General features: G+C 35.0%; 1 protein-coding gene across 44 annotated transcripts in view; it reads right to left on the bottom strand.

Annotated features, from left to right (window-relative positions):
• The window catches only part of diaph2 (diaphanous-related formin 2), a 712207-nt gene that overhangs the window by 244778 nt on the left and 441790 nt on the right, over positions 1-25639 (bottom strand). For all 44 annotated transcript variants that reach the window (XR_012389930.1, XR_012389932.1, XR_012389933.1 and 41 more), the window contains one exon: positions 10868-10997. Coding sequence is in view for 41 of the 44 variants with exons in the window: in XM_021481247.3 (XP_021336922.1) it covers positions 10868-10997 (130 nt within the window). In the remaining 3 variants the exon portion in view is untranslated. The remainder of the gene's footprint in view (positions 1-10867; positions 10998-25639) is intronic.

The raw sequence follows: 25639 nt of genomic DNA, 5'->3' as shown, positions 1-25639 counted from the left end.
TCCCGACCCCCACTTTGAGAACCACTGTACTAGTAGGTACTAAATCTACATTTACATGTACTACTTAGCTTTTAGAAAAGTTTATTCTATACAGTATGAATGTGAGCAGTATGAATAGAACTCGGACGTACTACATCCGCCATTTTGTCATGATCACGTGACCTACCCACATGAGTTGCATCACTTCACTCCCATTCATGAATTCTCTCATGGAGCTTCATGGGATAGCGTAGCATGCATCAAATGCGCTTCCCCTCTCTCTCTTCACATACTATACTGTCTATAATCTTCATGCCCCTTTCCCATTAAATGTAAAAAAACGCTAAAATGGCTATGGCTCTGTGGTTAGCACAGTCACGTCACAGCAAGAAGCTCGCTGGGCCAAATGGGCTAGCAATTCTGTGTGAAGTTTACATGTGCTCCTCGTGTTTGCATGGGTTTCCTTCAGATGCTTCGGTTTTTATGAGGTACATGTGAATTGATTAAACTAAATTAGCCATAGTGTCTAAGTGTGTATAGGTGTTTCCCAGTACTGGGTTGGAAGGGCATCCATTGTGTAAAACATATGCTGGATAAATTGGCGATTCATTCCGCTGTGGTGACCCTTGATGAATAAAGAGACTAAGTCAAAGAAAAATGATTTAATTAATAATTATATAAAGTTTTTTTGTATGTGTGTATGTGCAATGTATTTTTCCCCTCATACTTATCATTAAGAGATGCTCGACACAACTTATTCCAAAATGACTAATGAGGAGTTAATAGAAGTACTAAACAACATAGTTTGGTTATAGTTTATCACTTTGTGTTCATATATTTAAAAATGTGAACCCTCAGTTTGAACACTTGACCAAGTTCAGCATCTTGAAGTGGCCGGGACGTATCGTATACTAGAGAGCATGTGATTGGTCAGAAGATTTTATGAGAAAACTGAAGTATGAGGTGACAATATATCGTTTCTTGATTCATTTTGCCAGAAGTGACAAACATAAAGCACACTGGCTTACAGATAACCTTAAGACTAACATATTGCTGGTGCAATTAGCCTAGTGGTTAGGTGTGCTGACATACTATATCATGGAAACCAAAGTATTAATGAGAAACTGAGGTATGGAGTGGCAATCTATATTTTGATTTACTTTGCCAGAAGTAACAAAGATAAAGCTTTGAATGTTTCTATTTTCTGAATGGAGCTGTTGTCACTATTTCGGAGTACACTGGCTAACAGATAACCTTTAGTGTAAAATATTGTCAGCGCCATTAGCCTAGGGTTTAAGTGTGCCGACATATACTGTAGCACCATGGGGCTCACTATCCCAGCTCGCGGTCCTTTCCTGTCTGTAACCTCCACTGTCCTATTCCAATTAAAGGTCAAAAATACCATAATATTAATAGTAATGATAAAAAGACTAACATATTGATACTAACACGTAAAAAAACTTTTTATGTTTTTTTATTATTATTAGAATATGCAAAAAGGTACATAAATTGGGTTCATACAATACAAAGAAAAAAAACACAGTACAACAATATAGTCAGGTAATGGTAGGTGCGTGTGTGTGTGTGTGGGTGAATCACAGATTTAAATAAAACAGATAGAAAGGAACCAGTCAGTGGTAAGGAGTAACAACAATGCTTAGTAATGTATGATTGTTATAATGACAGTAAAAAGAAAGAAAGGACAACAGTAATAATAACTGACAACAACAATAACAAAAAAAATCACAGTTACTACACCAACTACTACTTCAGAAAGTTACTAATATAACAACTACTACTGCGGCTACTACAGCCACAACCACGACTACTACTACTACAATGTCTATTAATACTGACACTACTACTGTCATACTGACAACTATTACAACTACAACAACATCTTCTACTACTAATACTACTACTACCACAATCACTGCTACTACATTTATATCGACAACATCTACTACTGATACTACTACACAAACAACGACTACTACTTCTGATACCACTATACCAACGACATCAATAACTACAGGAACTACAACTACTACTTCATTAATCATGACTACAATCAATACTACTACAATGACAACTACTACTACTACTTCTACTACTACAACAACTACAGCAACCTTAATAATGACAATGGTATCAATACTTATGATAATGATAATGAGGAGATAACAGGAGGACAAGTCAAAACAGTAATAATAATTATAACAAAAGAAAAAGTAATACCATTAATGATAAAAGTGACGAGGTGAGGGGGGGTTGGGAAATCAGGGAGAGGACAAACAATAATAATAATAATAATAATAATAATCATAATAATAATAATTATTATTATTATTATTATTATTATTATTATTATAGTAGTAGTAGTAAGTAGAATAAGAAAGAATGGAAAAGAAAAGAAGAGAAAAAAAAACTTACATTTTGATTTCACATAGGGGTTATCATTTTCTTCATAATAATAAAAAAAACTACAAGAATGTAAAAAATCTTCCCATAGAGAAAATCTATTGTATTTGCACTTCCAGAACTGAACTGTTATGTTCTATTAGGCCAGTCCTGCATTTATCTACATCATGCATCCCTTAACATTACGTTTCAAATTTATTAACATCTTGTGCTAGCACAAACCCTCGTTTGGCTTAAAAAAATATACTGTCAGGATTTACTAAAGACGGGGAGTGAAAAATGTGTGCTGAAAAGGCATGTATAAACATTTGTAGGAGTTTCCCTTTCAGACGCAAGATTTATAGAAGAATGAATCACACAATGCATTTACTAATGTTTGTGCACCACAGATCCACACACTTATTCGCCAGCTCTTCAACCCGATTTGCAACGGTTTATGTGGTGGACACAAACCAGCAAGAAATGAGCAGTGGTGTCTGTATTCTTTAATTCTAACATTGTTATTTGATCACTCTTAAAACATGTTTATGAGATTGCGCTCTCATGTTAACTTGCCCTGTTTAGTCAATCTGGCCTCTAATTGTTTGGTTTTCTCTAATGTACTGAACATAGCTGCTGCAAATTGTACATTTACACTTGTCACCAAGGAACCGCATTACCAAGCTGGCAAACATTATTAGGTTTTGTTGAAATGGCAGTAATGACTTGTGACAGTCATCATCAGTTTGCGTCACTTTGAATACACTGAAAATTATAAATCAGTCAGTAACATTTTGCACTGCCATCAATTTGCAGCTGTCATCAATAGCTGTATGACTTGGAGTTTTACTTAAAACACATTTGCACTTTTTTTTTTTTCAAAATTATCAGATTTTCACATTTTTAATGTAATGTTTTAAACAACTTTTGAAAAAAAAAATCCATCATCATTCAGCGCAACATACTGTATATGAAATAGAAAGAAAAAAAAAAAACTATTAGTTCAGCCCTGTACAATTATACTATATGAAAGAATACTACCAATCGAAATGGCCTCTGACTGATTGATCACTTAAATCTGACTCTTGTGCCTAGGACAAAAGTGAAACTCAAGGAGATCATGCTTTTTCTGTCAGAGGGCCAAAACTATGAAGAAATCTCCTGCTTTATATTAGGACAGTTCAAACCTTGCCTGTTTTACCTTTGTTTTAAATATAATGTTAATTATTTTTTCCACTGCAGCATGACTTTATATTCTATACTGTACATTATTTCTGTTAAGTGTCAAGACTTTTGTCTAAGCAAAGTCAGCCCTTACTGTCCTAATTAAATAATTCAAAATCAAGGCATTATCATTTTTTATTTTGTTATCTAGAGGCCTTTGTCTTTCATATAAGCCACTTCTAAAACCAAATGATCATCTAGAAGTCAAGGTATTATTTGTTGTTCCTAAAACTTGAATATGCGACAAGATTTTTGTCAGGTAGTGTATTGTTTTTATGTTATTTGTTATTTGTTGTTCATTCTCGATTGTTTCCTTTAATATAAAGCGTTTTGATCAGCTTTAGTTGTTTATTTAAACTGTGCTACATTCATAAAAAAGTATTGTATTGTATAATATGTTACAACTGTAGATTACAAATCTAGTAGAAGATTACAAATTCCTTGATTTCAAATCTAATGCTGTGTTCGCACCAGACGCGAATGGAGCGGCAAGTGTGAGTGATTTACATGTTAAGTCATGATACGCCCGAATGAGGCGGCACGAATGACATGATTTACGTGAATGAAGAAGCGCGAGTTGAGTATTTCTCATGTTTTGCATGTGTTATGTGGGTCTGTTATTCTTTTTTGTTGTGGTTGTTGTTGGTATCGTTGTGTGCTTTCTGTGCTTGTCTGAGTTTAGGTGGAGATTATGAACAGCTTGTCTAGATTAGATGATGCAGGTGACGTCATCGGGATATCATTGTCATCCCCGTATATACTGTAATGCTGATGGCAATGGCAGCTTACTCTCTCTCTCTTTCACTTGCTCTCATGCTGTCAAGCTGGCGGTGCTAGAATGCTAGCATGCCAGGATCGCTCCGCATATCGTTCTTTTCACTGCTATATTTTTTTGTTAACTTTTGATCCTTTAGCATTCTTAATGTGTTAAACTATTTTGCTTTATTTATTTATTTTGATACTTTGTTTATAGTTGTAGCAGGTAGTGGATATTATTTTTCATAGTCATAGTCGCAAGACTCACCTGTTTTTATTCTTTTACGGGAGCTAGGTAAGATCTCTCGTGGAGAACTGTTTTATTTGCCTGCCCTACCTGTCTACAGTTATTTGTTAATAATATGTAATATTCAAGCATCAGTGATTTTCATATGTTCGGCTCAAACCTTGATTTTATGAATAGAGATTTCGGATCGTAACAGCATGTTTCACGTTAACCAATCATGAGCTTGCTCTTGTAAGGGAGTGATTATGACGTAGTATCTGTTGTTGGTGTCCAAGGGAAAATTATCTTGCTGACACCGGACAACAGCTCATTAAACTGGGCTTGGCTCAATCTGAAGCACTGCTAAAAACCTTTATCATCCAGCTACAGTTTCTGGAGGAGTTGATGAGAGCTGGGTGCACCTCTGAAAGGATCTAGTGGACACAGTGCCCAACTAACCTACGCAGTTTTTCAGAATTCCTAAAGCGCAATAAGCAGCTACAGCTACTATTTCAATAAAATCCATGTTGCCATTCAGCAACGAAGCTAGAGTCACTATGCAGAAAAATACCCTGCCCATGACGTGAATCAGTTGTGAAGTAAATTTGACGAGTGATTGAAGTAAATTTGACACGTGAATGAAGAGAGTACACTCAAATGTTCACATGTCTATTTATGCGTGACTAGCACAATTTATTCACGTGTCGCATCTAGAGTAAACACAGTATTAGGATACTCAAAAGTAATGTGTCGTCAAATATTTAGTGTAAATGTGCATGTTTGTCATATAAACCACTGCTAAACTATAGGAGAAACAAAAACACACAATGTTCCTCCTTTTATTCCACTATCTCTATGGAGATTTAAAGGTCTGAGGTTGACAAATTCTGCAGTCACTAATCAAAGAAGGATTGAAGGGAGACAATAACTTTCTCAAGCAAATCAGGCAGAACTGATTGCTCTTTTCAATCAAGTATATTAAGAGTGCCAGCTCCAACATTTACAGATGGATATGTGATTATTGAAAGTGTGTGCGCATGCCCTTCAAAGAGATCTTGATGCAACGATAAGAAATCACCTGACACACAAGCTGAATGTAGAGATCCTGCAAGAACATGAACATGTGCTTGAAGCTTAGCAGAAAGCATACGCCATAAGAGGATCCTGCTGTGTGATCATAGCGTCTGGGCTTTGCACAGAGTTCAGCAGGGTGTAGAGCCGTATGTTTCTGTGGGCTCAGACAGACTGGGACAGGATAGAGTTTGCACTGCACCACTGCTCCTGTGTGCTGGTGTGCAACTCTGTCAGCCTAAAAAAAAGCCGCTTTGATGGGGAGACATGGATAGAATGGAGGAAGTATTATTCTTAAGAGACAAAAAATGTACTGTACTTTGTGAGAAAAATGAGTAGAGAGACAAAAAAAGAAAGACGGAAAGCCCAAAGGTTAACTCTGAGCGGCGGAGACGAGGGTGGAGAAGAAAAGCAAGAAGTTGAGAAAAGAGAGGAATTAAAGAGAGGTGGTGACTAAACACAGCTCAGGGTTAAGGTGAGCTGTGCTACTATGTAAAAAGAAGAAAGTGATTCATGTTCTTTCACCACTCTGACATGAGCGAAAAGGTCTCTAAAACATCATTAGCTAAAACTGAATTATTCATTCATGACTGCTTCAACACTTAACCAGGTGGGAACATCTGTATGCGTTACATGGCAGATCAGTAGCTGAGGTCTGTAAAATAAGCTCTCCAAGCTACGTATACATGATATACTATTTCTGTATCATAGTTTTAAATTTTTCATCTATATGAATAGCTGACGGATGACTATTTTCACTGTAGAAATCATGGTGGTCAAAAAAATAAAAAAATAAAACACTATGGGCTCTATTTTAACGATCTAAGTGCAAAGTCTAAAGTGCATGGCACAAAAACATTAGGAGTGTGTCCGAATCCACTTTTGCTATTTTAAGTATGGAAGAATTTGGTCTGTGCCCTGGCGCATGGTCTAACGCCATGGCACTTTCACTATTTACATGGCAGAATTTGTAATTGGAAAAACGTTATGCATTACTAGAGAGAAAACAGTTAAACAGACCATCTACAGAATGAGCCTCCTCCATTCGGCCTTTTTACTTTACTCCTTTACTTTCGTGGAGTAAGGAAACAGTGGAAAATCCATCCATTAGCCTACATATTTAATTTTAAGCACTAAGACTGGTTTTCTTCAAAATTATTGCTAAATTCAGATCAAATTTTCAGCAAACGAATAAATAAACAATAATAACAAAGTGTGGTCAAAAAATAAAAATAAATAAAAACACCCAAACCCACTTCCTATTCTTATGCCCCAAATGGTGATGCATACGTCTCCAAAATCCAACATCTCTCCGAGATGAAGAAATGGAGGTAGTTTTGGTAAAACTTTAGAAAAATGGTCCATTAGTTCATGTTAGTTAATATATTTACTTACTTTAACCAAATTTGAATGATCGTGTAAAGCATTTATTAATCATAGTTTAACATTAACTAATGCATTATTAAAATCTAAAGTTGTTAGCATTAGTTAATGCACTATGAGTTAACATGAACTAACACTATTTAACTTAAAAAACATTAACTAATGTTAACAAAGAGGAATAAATACAGTAAAAAATGAATTTTTAATTGTTTGTTTATGTTAGTGAATACATAAACTAACATTAACTAATGGACCATTATTGGGTTTTAATATTTATGTAGAAATTAATAATTTTTTAAACATTTTAACCCTTTTTTCATGCGTAAATATATTTGTTTATTGCTGTACATCTTCTGTGTATTAAGCAAAGTGTAAGTGTTTGGACCCCCATAGGCGTATAACTAAGCGCTCTGTGCTGGGCTTTAGAGAAGCTTTTAGTTGGTCAATTGCACAGCCTATTTCAGTTCCTCAAAATCACCCCAGCAATGTGCCTTAACACACCTTCTTTTCAGATCAGCACGCCCCTGAGTCCACAAAGTAGCGCAAATGGATTTGCTATTTAAACATTGTGGCGGAAAACAGAAAAAATACTATTGCGCTGGTGTGAAAGTTGCAACAAATTGTGAAAGGGCCCTATGTGTTCACATGCATTTTTATTATTATTTATTTATTTATTTTTTTTGGTCATGGTTAATTAGATTTTTTTATTTTGGACCAAAAAAGTCATCATGGTTTACAAAAGGCACCTGCTAAAATGTCATTTGAGTGTTTGTACACACACACACAACAAAAATTGTCAGACATTTTTATAGCAAAAACAATTTTATAACTTAAAAAAAATAGGCTTACAATCACACTACTAAAATCAATTGTAGTAATGAATTATTCATTCATTTTCTTTCAGCTTAGTCTCTGATTTTTCAGTGGTCACCGTAGCAGAATGAACCACCAACTACTCAGGCATATGTTTTTACAAAGCAGAAGCCCTTCAAGCCACAACCTAGTACTAGGAATCAGTAATGAATGTTTTACTAATTAATTGTTCTTTCAATCTTTTTCAATTTTATGTCATAATTAATTATTAAAAAGCTATCTTTTGACACTTTTTTTCCACTACGGTTACTTGAATCATTAAATGAGACACCAGCATTTAACGTGCTGGAAATAAACTATACTTATTAACACATACAAAGCAGGTGCATTACTACAGATCTGATATATCATTCAGTGATATTCACTGCAACAAATTAAATCAGAGCTAGGAGCTGCTTAACTGTCATTCTAAATTAGCATACAAGAATCCGATTCTCTCTGAAATGTCTTTCCTCAAAGCATTGGATTTGTTGCATTCATTCAGCCATCCACCTTAACAAAGACACCGCTGGTCTATTCAACGGTGACCGCATCCTTCACTACAAAGCACTAAATTACTTTTATTAGATTAGATAAGCAATTAGGCAACTAACAAAGTAAATAAAGCTCAAGGGCTTCAACCAAACGCTTCCAAATGGAATTAAAGACAAATTAGCTTATTGACAGGAGAAATTACGCCACTGCCGGGATATGCAAGCCTGTATTTTTTTCACTCCCCTGACGCCGACGAATAGAGACAGACATTTCGTGTGACAATAATACTGAAGATTATTGCATTCACAGAAGGTCTTGGTTTCCAAATCTGCCTGCAATGAATGAGAGTTAAGAAAGCAGATATTTAAATCTCGCTCAGCGTAGTGGGAAGCACTAAAGCTCTTAATCACTGCAAGCCATAATAAGAATCCACCCCACAATGTCAGGACGGCTGCGTTCGACTATGCCACCATCCCTGTTAAGCTAACTTCCCATTTGGACTCTTAACCTTTCCTGTTGGCCATACTGTGGAGCATATGAGCCCCTTGCGCTTCATTATAGTTCCTTCATCCACCCTCAGAACTCCTCGAAACCATTTTAATGAAACCTGCCTATTCATAGCAATGGAAATGGCTGGATTTACAGACAGCAAAAGGATTACGAAAGGCTCTCTAGCCATTAACTAGTTTTATTTCATTCTCAACTAAAAAAAAAAAAAATTCTAATTATAGTCTGTGGGACCAATTGTGTCCAGTCTCCTGGGTTGATCTGTGTTACATTAGTTCATCTAATTCAAGCCATAAAAAGCCTTGAAGCTCGTGGTTTAAAAGAAGACCACATGAGAAAACCAATAAAAGACTTGCCGAACGCCATAAAGCAGTGTGATATAGATGAATGGAGTGAGGTATATATGTAGGGCAAATATCTCAAGGTCAAACCCAGACAGAGCTGTATATTCCTCCAAAGGACACAGCTGATATCTGCAGATCGCAGGTGATAATGTTTTCACAAAGCAAAGCTGGTTGTTCAATTAACCAGGCTTAACACATTTAAAGGGAATTCTGTTTGATTAAGCAGGATAAGAGCTTATATGGGAGGGAAGAAAGAAAAGAATAGACTACTGGATCAAAATGAAGTGCTTCTTTTATCAAGCCCGAATCAAATATGTAGCAAAACTGAACTACATGGCATCATCACAGACTGACGCAATAGCGGCATTGCAAACATGTCAGAAAATTGTCAGTGTCATTTTACTGATTTATTAAGTTGTGTTTTTACCAGCAAGCAGACTAAATAGTTAAATGAACTAAATTCCTGATTTGAAAAACATAAAAAAATAAATTAAACACTTTATTTTTGATCAACAACAACATTGTGCTGAACTGACACTGTATTAAGCTACTGTAGTGGCCATTATGAACTTTGCTGCTACAAAACACTGCATCGATGTACTCTCTAAGTTCTAAGCAACCATCATCTCATGTGTTTCCATTTTGTCAAGTACTGTGATTGTCTTGTGTGTTGTTAGCGTCTCGTATTGCATCGTAATGCTGCCAAGACCATGAATTTAAATGTAATCAGACAAAGCAAGCATTTAAAACAAGTATGCTGTGCTCCACTTGAGAATTCTTGTAAATGTCAGTCAGAACGGACAACTGCGAAATGAAAAATTGATTGATTGAATGAATGAATGATTTGAATGAATTGATAAATGAATAATTGATTGATTAAATGAATTAATGAATGACTAAATTAATTATTTATTGTTTAAATGAATAAATGAATGAATGAATAAGTGAATGAATAAATGTTTGATTTATTGATTGATTGAATGAATGAATTAATAAATGAATGCATTGATTAATTAACTAATTAATGATTGATTTAAAAAAGCATTGAATAGATTATTGATTGAATGAATGTTTAATGTATTGATTGAATGAATTAATTAATTAATCAATGATTGATTGAATGAATAAATTAATGATTTAATAAATAGTTGTTTTATTGTTCGAATGAATGACAGATTGAATTAATTAATAATTGAATAAATGATTAAATACATTATTGAATGAATGATTAAATGAATGTTTGATTTATTCATCGAATTAATTATTTAAGTAATTATTGATTGACTGAATGAATCATTAAATAAATTATTGGTTTAATTAATTAATGATTGATTGATTGATTCAATGAATGAATGATTAATTAAATAAATTATTAATTTATTGATTAAACGAATGATTGAACAAATTAATAAATAATTGAATGATTGACATAATAAATTAATGAATGAAGGATTGAGTTTATGTTTGGTTTATTCATTGAATTAATTAATTAATTAATTAATTAATTAATGACTGAATAAACGAAAAAAATGCTGATTTATTGAATGAATGAATGAATGAATGAATGAATGAATGAATGAATGAATGAATGAATGAATGAATGAATGAATGAAAGAAAAAAATGCCTTACCTTTGCTGGCACTTTCAACATGCTCAAGCTCGTCGGGGAACTTCAGCATCTCAGGATATTTTTCTTCACATTTCTCAGCCAGGAAATGCAGAAGGGTTGTGTTCTGGTCTGTAGACTTTGTGTCACGAAGCTGTGGAGAAAATGCATTAAGTTCCACTGTTAATATAGCAATTTTAATGATACACACTTTAAAAGCAAACAAGAACTTTGAACAAACTTTTCTAGATGTAATAGGACAAGTTCATCCAGCTGATTCAGAAAAAAAAAAAAAAAAAACAGGGCAGAAGACAGCAGGATAAAATACCATGAACACCACACATATAACAAATTCAATTCATACTCAATATAATGTAAAATGATAGATGATAGATGATAGAAGGATGGATGGACAAAAAGTGATGGACTGATTTTCAAAATGAAAGACAAATGGATGGATGGATGGATGGATGGATGGATGGATGGATGGATGGATGGATGGATGGATGGATGGTTGGATAGATAGATAGATAGATAGATAGATAGATAGATAGATAGATAGATAGATAGATAGATAGATAGATAGATAGATAGATAGATAGATAGATAGATAGATAGATAGATAGATAGATAGATAGATATATAGATAGATAGATTTTAATTATGAAATACAGTCAAAACATGAACTCAAGCAGGATTTCATCATCTATGTATGCATCGACAGCACTTGAAGGTGTTTGCACAGAAATCTGACAAATAGGTGTGTCAATAAAGTTGAAATTGGCTTGAGCCGAGTGCACAGAAGCATATTTCCCCCTGTTTACTTATTTACCACGTTTAATTTGAAAAGGAGCTTTCCCCCCCAAACCACAACCACTCTATGTAGAAGATTAAGGTGACATGAAAGAAATGAAATATTTAGATCAATACACACCACTCACACTTTTGCTGCCGGCTGCTGTGGTGTACACAATACAAAGTCTGGATTCCATCTTAACATCAGTCCATTTCAAACACCAGACAAACCACCGCAAACTCACAGCAATTCGTAACTTTTAGAGTTAGTGGTTTATTCGTATGAATTTGTTTGATATCATTTGTAAATTTTAGTGGGATTTGGTCATGCCAGAATGAGAAGTAGGTATAGGGGTGGGGTTTGGTGCCATGCCTCCCTTTGAAAAAGCTTTTTTAAGGCTTTTATATGAACTAAATCATATTCATTTGCATAAATTGGACACTTTTCTGAAAATAAGTAAAACAGTTTCATTTATTTGTAAAAAAACAAAAAAACAAAAGAAAATAGTTCCAGTTCCTTAAAAAAGATCTGGCTGGAAAACTAAAACAAAGTTAAAGGTCCTGTGAAGTGCTTTGCACACTTTTCTAGTCGAAATTTGCCATTATGTCAACTGAAACATGAAGATAAGGCAGGGCATAGAGTAGCTCCTCCCCCTCATAAAAACAGCTAATAGTGTTTCTTTTTATCACAGCTCTGCCAGTGAGAGTGATTGAGATCAAGCGCATGACATGAAAAGCAAATGAGAAACGTCTTAAAGGTGGAGGTGGGACATGTCAGAAGCTAGAGAACATTTGATTGCAGTGTTTCTCAATCACATTCCTGGAGGACCATCAACACTGCACGTTTCGGATGTCTCCTTTGTGTGATACACCCATTACAAGTCTTTTAGTCTATGCTAATGAGCTGATGATATGAATCTGGCATGTTTGGTTAAGAAGACCTGGAAAATGTGCAGAGCTGGTGGTCCTCTAGGAATGTGGTTGAAAAACACTTGGTTAGAAGATTTGATGAGAAACTGAAGTATGACGTATTGTTGAAAAAATGCTGATCTATTTAGGTGGTAACCACAAACAGCAAGCTTTGAATGTTTATATCAGGTTTATATCTTCTAAACGCGAATATGATCACTGTTTTGGAACACACACTAGCTTATAGACATGCTTAAAGTCAGCATGAACCAAAATATGTGACCATTTTTTATCGTATGATCACGCAAGTCCTTCAGAAACGAACAATTAAATGAAAAAAAAAAAAAAAACATTAGCTGTGGCTTGTTTTTTCTACTGTGAGCTGATTGAGTGTAGTAAAGTAGGTTTTTCATGCAGAAAGATCAGGACAAGGAATTTGGAGGAGTTATTACAACTTAAGCCATTTCTGTTGGACAATCCAAAACTGACAGTTGGAGGGGTGTGGTTAAGTATGTTAGCGACAAATGTATACTTTTGAGTGTGCAACAGAAGAGTATGCAGGCTTTAGGACATACTACTTCCTCGTTAACAGATCGTTGTGTTGCTTAGTTATGAGCCCTGTCAATCATCCACACATCATCCACATTTCTTTTATATTCAATGTACAACGTTATTGGAGAAGCAGCAGAAGGAGAACCTGCCATTCACGAGTCTGTCATGCAGAGAAATCTCCTCAGGTCTTTGGATAATTATGCATTCAGATGTTAATGTCAAAACAGGTCTTTATATAAGGTCAGTACTGTTTAGCAGCTAAAATATAACGCAGAAAATAAAAGTTAAATATTTTCCAGTGGGATAGATATTAATTAACAATCATACAAACATCTTTACAGAAGCCTCTCTACTTGACGATTGGTCACGCGCGTCCATCATGCTTGTAGTTTATTTACACTTTTCACCCGAATAGGAACGCAGCATGAGAATTTAACTGAAAACAAACAGAAAGTGCATTTTCAGATATAAATTTTAGATTTCGAAGGCAAACAATTTTTTTTCTTAATAACATGCACAAATTAATTGTTCACCACAAAACTAGCCATATCATGTGTACTTTAAAACTAACATAATGATAATAGCATCTAGGGTGTCACAGTGGTGCAGTTGGTCGCACTATCGCCTCACAGCAAGAAGGTCGCTGGTTCGAGTCTCAGCTGGGTCAGTTGGCATTTCTGTGTGGAGTGTGCTCTCCATGTTTGCATGGATTTCCTTATAAACCATATGCTGCATAAAACATATGCTGGATAAATTGGCGGTTCATTCAGCTGTGGTGACCCCTAATTAATAAGGAGACTAAACCGAAAAGAAAATGAATGAATGACTAGCATCTAACCTGCCTTTAACTAACCTACTTTAACCAAGTTAGTTAAAAAAATCACCACAACAGTGTTTTTAAGTGAATAACAAAAGTTACACACTTCCTAACACTTTTTTTTTTTTTTTTTTTTTTTTACAAAGCAAAAACAAGGTCCACTGGTGAAATAAATCTATCGCTTGAGCACTAGATATGATAAACCAAATGTGGAGCCGTGTTGCTCTTTGTCTCCCGCTCTCCTCCATTTGGAGAGGCATGGCTGCAGGCCCACATTAAGCAGTGCGCTGGGGCTGGGTGACCTCTTCACCCTCTCAGACTCAAACAGATTGTTTGCTGTCAAGCCTAGACTCCAGGAAGGCTGCTTTCGCACAGAAGATGGCTGCTGAGTCCCGCAGCAGAGCCGGGGAAGGCAGAATGAATCCTCAAGCTGGACTGCACAGCAGATGTGATATTAACCTTTACACAAACTGATGGCAAACTTACGACAGCTGGCACACTTCCCCGCTACACATAATGTCTGCCATAGATTTTCTCTTCCCAAATGTCTCTGCGGATACAGAGGTGAGGAATTGGCTTTCTGCTGGAAAAAAATGTGGCAGGTACGATGAGGTAAATTAATAAATGGCTGCAGTGTTTTTGCCTTTTCTCTCTTCATAAATTATAATGGGTGTGTTTGTCTTAAACAAATGAGACAGGAGCATTGGACCAAATGTAATATAAAAGTCAAAAAGAAAACAAATTGGGAACATTACAACAACACCGATCATGTGTGATTATTACAAAGTGACTTGATGGGGAATAGAAAAGTCTTTTTAAATATAAGAAAGAGAAATGGATTTTATAATCGATGCAACCTCTGGAAATGGCTCATTTACAAACTGTCAATATACAATGAAAATATACTGAAATGTCAATACTTAAAAGAAAGCTGTAGTGTACCTTTTCAAAAAAGCAGAATACAAAAAGCAGACAATTTACAGTTTTTCTCAGTCGCTTTGGTGCAATTCTAAAACTATTTACATTTGCACAACAGTTAATGCATTTCTCAAAACATTTGTGCACATCACAGTAGCAGTTTCTCATTCCTTCCAACAAATTGCAAATGCTTTTGAACATGCATCAATTGCTTTAATACAACTCTCTGTTGTTTTATAACATTATCATTTGCTTATGTCATGTCAGTCAAAAGGAACTTAACTTGTGAATGCTGAATAGTCATTCCATAGAAAACTAATATAACTAGTCCACTAGTCCATCTGTCAAGCAATTTTATTTAAAAAAAAAATTAAAAAATAAAATAAAATCCTTTTTGCTTTTCTGAAAATGTCTTCTAAATAGAACATTTCACAAATGATTTAACAACCTATGTGTGTTGTAGGTTCAGTTCCAATGTGTACAGCAATATTGTTTACAGTTGTGCACGGCTCTACCCAAACGAAGTTTATGTTTGTTGTAAATAAGGGTGTATTTATTCTTTTGCACAATACTGTGAATTAATTAGAATTGCAATGAGTAAATGCAGTAAAAATGCAGTATTTTTTTTCAAAGTGATTTTAAAACATATTTTAAATGATCTAAAGGCAAAGCAAGGTTTACAGAAGCTGGAAATACATTTACTTTGATAGATACATATACATATAAAAAGGAAAACCGTCTATAAAATCACTCTTTAGTAAGAAATGTCATCTTTTTGTGTTTTAACATGTGTTTAGATATCCAACTCAATTAAAACCTAATCCATACATTTAACCTAAAGTTTTCTTTTAAAAACATTCTGCCATTATCAGGGTGCAATGAATCTACATTTAATCTACATCCACAGGTTGTATCCTTCACTACATGGGAAACAAAGGACACATTTTGAGGCTGCATTTGAAGGAGCCATTTAATTTCTTTGAAATGAGACAACCTTTGTCGCGCTGCGATGATGCAGCACACTTCAAATGCAGCCACTGAAAATGAGACACAGCTTGTATATGTTTCTATTCAACTCTGAGACATATTTAGTATGGTAATGAACAGTGGTGGGTTTAATAGTGCTATGAATAAACTCTGTTACTAACGGTGATACTTCATTCAGTAACAAGTAATCTATAGAGTTACTGTTCCCTCTGTCACAACAACGTTGCCGTTACTGACCATAAAATGTGCATTACTATAGTTGAGAACATTGAAGCGGTTTTCATGTGAGCAGCATCTCTCGCAGCCATAGGACCTCTCTATCTCTGGGGTGTGTGTGGGTGTGTGTGTTCGGGGCTGGGGCAGGACACATAACCAACCAGTGATGATGATTGACGTGATTGTGAATGTGGTGTAAGTGAGAACATGAGGATTGGTTTAGAAAGAGTCTGTTTCCCAATCAGAGGCAGAGTAGTGCGGGTGGCTCACACACAAGTACACAAATCAGCCGCACACACCAATGACCAGGTCTCAGAACAATGGCAAATCCAGCAAGTTCAAAGGTAGCTTTTGCATTCTAGAAATATAAGCACTAGTTTTTCCTTACAGTTCTAAACCATCTATAATGATAATATTTGTAATATGTTGAATTTGACAGCTGTTTCTCACATTGTCCCACAACAACATTAAAATAGTGTAGATTAATGTACAGTACAATGTTTTATATTTAATTTTTAGTCATTTAACATTATATTTTTTATAATAGTTACTTTCCCTGATAATTAGTTACATTTATAATTATGTAACTCAGTTACTATTTGTGAGAAGTAACTAGTAACTAATTACTCTTTTAAAGAACGTGCCCAACACTGGTAATGAATATAAATCTAGGAATGTTTAATTGGTCTTGGTGGCGTAAATCTGCTACTTGCTCCTTTGCTTATTAGTGCAGAGCAAGGCCAAGACAGCATATTCACACATTGATGCTGCAAACATACATGTAGCATACAAGAACTTCCCACAGCAGATCCATACACATATGAAAACAAGCTGCAGATTGCAAATGCAAATGACACTGAGGCATTTGACTGTTGAGGAGCAAGCTCATTGGCTGCTGAGGCAACAGAAACCAATCACCTCCACCATGTATTTGGAAGCATATTGGACAAGACTTTTCGGCCGAATGGAGTTTCATGACAGAACTTTATATAACTATATTTATTTCTAAATCATTTAGTTTCCAAGCTTTTTAAACAACTTGTTAAAATCATGAAATGAAAACTGTGGTATTTTTTCCACAAAACAACAACAACATCAACATGCAGACCATTTGTAGAACCAGCAAAATATTGACAACATGTACTCCATTGCATAATCCGGCCAATCATCAAAGATCTTTCCAGACCGAGAAAGTACTTTAAAAGTTTGTAAAAGTGTGGGTGGAAACGGTCATGTAAATCTACACAGTTTTTTTGGCACAACAACTAACATCTACACATCTGACCATCGGGCTGTCAAAAGTTGACAGAAAGCCTCGCCTGCCAGCTTCTGGCTAGTGAATGAATGCTGATGTTTCATTTAATAGCGGCCAGAGAAGAGATAAACCTCCTATGAAGAACATCTGACAGGAGTCTCTCCCACTGGTGCACTCCATTACGGCCCGTCCTGCGCACGTGGCTCTCTTCCCTAATGATCCGGGATTACTTAAATGATATGCACACCAAAGGATCCATTTATCATTTTGAGATGCAAACAAAGGCGATATATTAATCTAAGCACATCGTGACGTATAATTACCTATTCAAAGGGGTCTCGGAGATCAATAAAGCTTTTAGCCCTGTAAGGCCTTTGTATCCTTTTCAAAGTGAGAAAGCCTTCCAGAGATTATAAAGCAATTGTTTCCAGGTAGGATGAATTGCTGTGAGCTCAGACTGGAGGAGTCACAATTGATTAGTCCATTAGGAAAGCATAATTTAGCCGCTTGCTTTACAGCCCGTTTAGTGGTATTTATCTATTTATCAGAGATGGCGATTGCACACTTTTTTTTTTCTTCTCCGCATCGGACCACACTAGAGGAATCCCAACGAAAAAAGTCCAGCAAATAATCTGTAAATTATTATCAGAATTTCCTGCGGAGTGTTTTCATTTGAAAATGCCACTGTGTTCCAGCATCTATTAGATAAATCGCTTCCAATTTCTCCCTGAGAGATTGGCAATAAATGAGAGCCGACATAGAGACATGCCTCAGCTGCAATCTCCAATATAATACAACACACGCAGCACCTTACAGAGTCTCGCTGCTAAAGATGAGGCAGGAAAAACAAATGGAAAAAAAAAAAAAAAAAAACATAACAAAACTAGATCCTAAATGCTGCTTTATTTTCTTCTGGAATGACCCTTTCTTTTACGCAGCTGGCTGTCTAAAATCAATATTGGTTTACAAGGATTGGAACAAAAAAATAGAGCACGGGAAAACAAGAAATATAAGCAAACAAACACGGAGGTCTTTCTTTTTCACTTTAACCGAGAAAGAACCCACGGCGAGCTTGCACGCCCTTCAGACGTTTGTTGGCGTTTCTTAGGAAGCTGTTGTTTTGTGAACATTAGTAACGCTCCTCTGACTGGTCCCATGTGCACATTACAGAACAAATATGCACTGAATTTAAAGTCAACACCTTTGCAAATGATCTCCGGTTTGATCTAGAAGCACCACGTGTGTGGATTAAAAACACTGGCGATGGTTAAGGTGGAAGTAATCGTAAACGCTCTGGTGCAAGTATCAAAACACGGCCAGTTGGAATTGCCGCCGACACTGCATCCGAATCTTAATGTTGTTTTCTTTATTTAAACAGAATTAAGTTTTGCACTCGCTCAGCCACGGGGTGTTTACCAATCAGCCAGCGCTGAGCTGCTAACGTGCAGAACAGGCGGAGAGATAATGCACTTTAAAGGCTTTGCCATCCGACGCTGACGACCTCAGCATGCGTACTGCATGCCTGCCTCCTCTGATTTCCACAGCTATCACAGAAAACAAGACTTGTAAGGTCTATGTCTTTTAAGAGGGAAAAAAATCAACCTTATTAAACAGACACTTGCTTCAAACTTTCAACATGTTAACTAACTTTCTGCAAGTTGATCTATTTGAAGTTGCAAATTATATAATAATGATGATGAACTTGCGATGTCTTCATGATGGCACCAATCTGGACTTATTTACCAGTACATCAATCAGTTCATAAATGGAAAAAAAAAATATTTAGGCTTTATTTCACTTCTTTTTTTTCCCATTTCAGCAAACATAATGAAGAAAAGAAAATATTTATTAGTAATTTACACTCAATTAAAAACCATCTGCCAAGAGCTATTTTAGGTTTTCTCTTTTAACCATGCCGTGTAAAAAATTAAACGCCATTAAATTATGATTTAAGCTGCTGTCAGCCGTAATGAAAATGATACACACATTTTGACAAGACTAAACATGCAATTGCTTATTTTTTTTCCCACTTTTTGTAATAAACAGTGGTTCAATATAGATTGCAAACACGCTGTCTTTGTCTTTACACATTTAAACCATTGCTTGAATGGAACTATATATATATATATATATATATATATATATATATATATATATATATATATATATATATATATATATATATATATACTGTCAGTGCTAATAATAGCAGAACTTAAACTGAGAAATTCAATACATATAATGGATACAAATGCATACAAAAACCTCATAACATATTTGCACACTGATTCTGTGTATGTATATGTGGCAAACAAATGAAATGGTTTTCAGAATCATAATCAACTTCTGTAAATAAATAAATAAATAGAAAGATAAATAAAAAAATAATAAATATAAATAAATAAATAAATTAATTAATTCATAAAATACAATTTAAAGAATTAAAATAAAATAAAACCATTTATTGAGCAAATAAAATAAAGTAATAAATAAAATACAATCTGACAAATAAAAAACTATTTAATAAATTAATTAAAATAAAATAAAATAAAATAAATAAAAATAAATAAATAAAATAAAAAAACAAACAAACAAAACAAAACAAAACAAAACAAAACAAACAGATAAATGCTTACTGCTATTTATATCTCGATTTATTAAAGAGCACTTCTGAACTCTTGCTCATCCGATGTGTATGCAGAGAATGAATTCATAAATATATTTTTTTCACCTTAAAACAATGCTCTGTATGACAGTCCTTTAGTGATGTTGAAAGATTTAAGTGGCAGTTATTATTCCCAGACATTCAGTGCTAATCACATCAGCCTAATGGCCAGTGAAGGGAATACCAAATGAGAGCGAATATGTAATGACTGGCGCGAAATCCGAGGCCGCGATAATTGACATGGACATGCAAGGAACATTATATTGGTCTCATTTTCAATGGTCATGTAATAGCAAGGTTCATTTCACAAGAGGCCGAATAATGTCCTGAAAATTACCAGCAATCCAACCACAAGGGTTTTCGTGAACAGCATGTTCAATTGATGCTCAATCTTCTTTGTGAATAACATGTTTGAAGATTCAGATATTTATTAGCTATAGCTGGATGTCTAGGGGAAATAATTAGACAATAAAGACAACTTGACGGCACTTGTTGCTTCATACAAGGACTATTATACTTCCAGTAGAGCCTCATTGGCTATGTTTACATATAATGTTTATGCAGATTTTAGTGTTTACCTGTACACTTATCACTCTACTATGCTTCAAATATCCACTCATATGGGTTTTGAATACATTTTGATTAAAAACTTCAGTTTAAGAAAGATTTGGTGAAACAGATTTATGTAATTATTTTATTTTAAGGCAGGCTATAGTGTCTGGAAATATAAACATTACTTTTAATTTTGAAAGTTACATTTACTTAAGTGAATGCGAGACTGAAATGTGCATCCCTTATTGCAGTGGTTCTCAACCATGTTCCTGGAGGACAACCAACACTGCATATTTTGAATGTCTTCTTTGTCTGTCACACCCATTACAGGTCTTTCAGGCTGCGTCCGAAATTGCATACATCCATACTATATAGTACGCTAAAAACAGTATGTGAGCCGTGAAGTATGGCCGAATTCATTGAATTCAAAAATCTGTATGTAAGAAGTACCTGAATGACCTACTAATCCCGGAGAGATTCTGAAGTGTGCATCCAATGCATGCTGTGCTATCCCATGATGCCCTGCGAGAGAAGTAGTAGTACGGCCGAGTAGTACGTTTAAATTCAAATGCTGCACCTTCTAGTAATAGGGGTTTTCGAATGCAGCCTCAGTCTCTGCTAATGAGCTGATGATCTGAATCAGGTGATCTGGTTAAGGATACATGGGAAAAAATAAATGAATAAATAAACAGGGAGACTAATAATACTTTAATGTCTCTTTTTGGTTATTTGTATTTTATAATTAATTCCGTATTTACTTTTGTTTAATTTTTTAATTTAAATGTCTAATATTACACTTCTACTGTCTTTATTTCATTTTAATTATATAATTTATTAGGTTAATGTAAACAAAAACATAATTTTCTGTTGGCAACAATATAATTTTACTTTAGATATGTCTTACAAAACAGCATTTTCAATTTTAATATTCCAATAGAAGCTTTGAACGTAAATATGAAGTGACAATATGATGTCCTACATGAGAACGGTCAGAATGACCACTATGGTAATTCTATTAGAATTCTGGTAGGTCCAGATGGATAGGAATAGGAAAGCTCCACATTTCACCTTTGATTCGTGTTTAATATGATTATAAGTTTTGTTGGATTAATGTCATCAAAAATCTGTTTACATGGTAGATTCATAATCAGAGTATTGTCTCCATTGTATTAAAATTGGAATTTTGTTGTCCAAGTAAATGTACTTATTTGTTAATATGAACATTTTTCAATCAGACTGAGCATCAATTCAAATATTTGGGCACATGTAAACGTAGCAAATGTGGATTATACCACTGTTGGTAGGAGTAACATCTACAATAATTTGTCTTAAACTGCTGCCACTCAAGTGCAAAAAAAAGAAAAAGAAATACACATGAATGAATGACAGGGCCATGGTAAATCAATCTCATGCGAAGAATTACCAAGAGATGGGTGGGTTGGAACAGGAATAGAGAAGGAGGGCAAGCGTGAGCGTCTGCTGGTGTCTCCACGTCAGCGCTCCGGCAACTTGTTCCGTAATCATTCCCCACTGTGACTGCACTGCTGCTGGAGACGCATGCTGAGAGAGCTAATTAGCACGGCCCTCCACACTGTGTCCGTTCCCCCCTCACGCTCCCCGCAAGCCAAGCTTCCCCACATCCCTTTCACACGTGCGCACGCTCACACTTTCATTAGATGGGGATCAATCATCTGCTCACATTGGGTAATCACAATTTAATTTCATGCATTTCAAATTTTAATTTGTTTATTATTATGCCCCAAACTGTCATTACAGAAAGCCGCTACTGTGCAGGTTTGTTTTCATCTGCCAAGTAAGATCAGCACTGCGCTTAGAGAAAGAGAGGAAGAGATGATCTGGATATATTTCCAATGCAACGAAGGAGCAGACGTCTGAGGTTAAAGGTCTGTGTGATTCAGCTCATGGAAAATGACAAACAAATGAGCTGGGCCAAAACATAGAGAGCTGCCTACAGAAGCGGTATTTTAAGACACAAGCACACTGCTGATGAAAAGCCACCCAAAATTAATTTGGACACAAATGTAACCCTGCAAGCAAGCAGAAATGTATATGTTTGCTGATTGTGAGGTGCAAAGTGTAACAATTTTACATTCTTATATATTTAAAAAAAAAAAAAAAAACACTACAGGATGTTGTGTATTTTGTTGACCAGCATTAAAAAACTTTTGGTCACAAAAACTTTTTAATAACTGAAATAATATAATAAAAATCTCTAATTAAAATCTAAAATTACAAACGTCAAAATAAAATAATAACCAAAATTAATCAATTATTAAAAATGACAAATGTTTTTAGAATTAATTAGCACTGATTGATAAATAAATGTATTTGACACACAGTATGCTGATGTGTGTATATGTACATTCATATATATATATATATATATATATATATATATATATATATATATATATATATATATATATATACATTATTCTGAAAAATTTGTATTAGGACACATGTTCTACCCTGGATTTAAATAGTTGCTCCCTTTTATATTTATAATTATTAAATATATATTTTTATTAAACTATTTTTTGTTATTATTATTCTCTTAGGGCAGCACAGTGGCTCAGTGGTTAGCACTGTCGCCTCACAGCAAGAAGGTCACTGGTTTGAGTCCCGGCTGGGTCAGTTGGCATTTCTGTGTTTCTGTGTTTTGAAGCTATATTGTCAAAGAAAACACACAGGACTTAGTATCAACCTCTGCATGAACATGACTGTTGACCTGAGTGATCTGACATGATTCAGCAGTCTATGTGTGTTTGTTAAAACATGCACAATGTCACAATAAACAGGATAAATTGATGAAAGATGTAACTAAACATATCTTATGCCTCTTCAAAGTGGAGATGAATAAATGTGTGAACTGTAAATCTTGCGTTTTGCGTCATAAGGCGAGTTTGAAACATGCCTCATGCTGTTGTTGCCCAGTAACACACAGTAAACAATTTAGCGCTCCTGTTTTGAAAAATAAAACTCACACATACATAGTAAGTGAAATATACGCTTAAAATAACTAAGGGTCATCAGTGCTGTATTAATGAATAACATTTGGCTGATCAAACACAGCCTGCGGTGTGCGTATTAATAATGTCAGAGGTGTTTTTTATGATCTCAGAGCTGCATTTGAGTTAGTGTGCTCTTAATGACATAGCTGCTCATCAGGTCTGGACGAATGACCTATAGTAGGCAAACATGCAAATGCAGAAGGCATGGCGCATGAGTCTCATCACAGTTTGTTTTGTCTTCTGATTGACTTGTTGTCAACTGGGGTTTTACACTGAGGGTCACAATATGCCCATTTCCATACAATGATCCTTTATTATACTACTATGCCCCCCTTGGTATACCCAGATTTTCATTATAGAGCTCCTTTAATACTGAAAAGATTATGACACAACTAATGTATATTAGCTTTCATAACAACAAATATTGATATTATGTTAATTATATAGTTTAATCTTCTGCTTTTTCATTTATCAGCTGCAAGAAAGAAAAAAAAAAGTCATTTCAACAAAATGACTCGGTGTTATTATCGCTCTAGATGTGATGTAAACGTTTCTGTTTCCTACAGATAGATTCAGATATAGATTCTATACATCCTTGGTGTGAATGGCCTTTCAGAAGACACAATGTAGCCTTATGTTAGAAATAAGTGAAAATGCAAGCTAATCTGTCTTTATTTGTATCTTGTAAGACATAAAGAGGGTGAATAAGGTAAGTACAGTGCAAAAAAAAAAAAAATGGAAAAAGCATTGACCCTTTAAGAGGTGAAAAACAGAGGTTTAAGGTGATTAACCAGTGATTAATTTTATCTGACAAAAACGGTGAGCTGATTAGCACGGTGAGGAGAAACCTATTGACATAATGGAAACAGAGCACAGGGTGGCCAAAAAAACAACCAACCGTTCTCCCAGCAGTGGACAGCACGGTGTGAGAGAGACGGAGAGAGAGAAAGAAGGAGAGAGATTTCTATCAAATTAGTGAAGCGGCTATTCTTTGGCACGTACCACATCACTTATGTCAGCTTCTCTGGTAATCTTGTTTGAAATTGAATAATCTAATTTACTTTAAGTCATGATGTTCCACTAATTTTCCAGTCTAGGCACTTCCATTTCGTTCCTCCCATGCGTCTTTTCGCTTGTTCTTGTATGCCTCTGTGATTACGCTGATGTTTGTTACTCTCACACTGAGCCCAGACATTGATGAATCAGGGATTTCTCTTAGCAATGCTGGCTTACAGTGCTTTGTTTTGACAAGAGTACAAACACACACGCACACACACACACACACACACACACACACACACACACACACACACACACACACACACACACACACACACACATACACACACACACACACACACACACACACACACACACACACACACACACACACACACACACACACACACACACACACACACACTTAACAATTTCATGAATATGCAGTGCTGTTAATGAGAAAGTGCATAATGTTAATTTGAAATAATAATAATAGGTGTCACATTAGCGCAGTGGGCAGCACAATTGCCTCATCCCATGAAGGACGCTGGTTCGAGCCCCAGCGGTCAGTTGACATTTCTTTGTTTGCGTGTTCTTCCTGTGTTCTCGTGGGTTTCCTTCGGGTAGTCCGGTTTCACCCACAGTCCAAAGACATGCACTACAGGTGAATTGAATAAGCTAGACCTGCTGTAGTGTATGTGTGAATGAGTATGTATGGATGTTTCCCAGTAATGGGATGCAGCTAGAAGGGCATCCGCTTCGTAAAACATATGCTGGAATAGTTGTAAGTTCATTCCGCTGTGGTGACCAGTAAAATAAAGACAACGTTGAGAAAAAAATTAACGAATAAACAAATCAATGAATAATAATAATAATAACAATAATAATAATAATAATAATAATAATGTATTTATTTTGTTATTGGGCATTATTAATTATTATTATTATTAATATTATTATTATCATATATATATATATATATATATATATATATATATATATATATATATATATATATATATATTTTTTTTTTTTTTTTTTTTAATGATCCTTCATGTATTTATTTTACTATTGGGCATTATTTATTTATTATTATTAT

This window comes from Danio rerio, chromosome 14 (genome assembly GCF_049306965.1).
Source record: "Danio rerio strain Tuebingen ecotype United States chromosome 14, GRCz12tu, whole genome shotgun sequence".
Lineage (NCBI taxonomy): Eukaryota > Metazoa > Chordata > Actinopteri > Cypriniformes > Danionidae > Danio > Danio rerio.
Note: the sequence above shows the minus strand (reverse complement) of the source record. Positions and strands in the feature narration are given on the sequence as shown.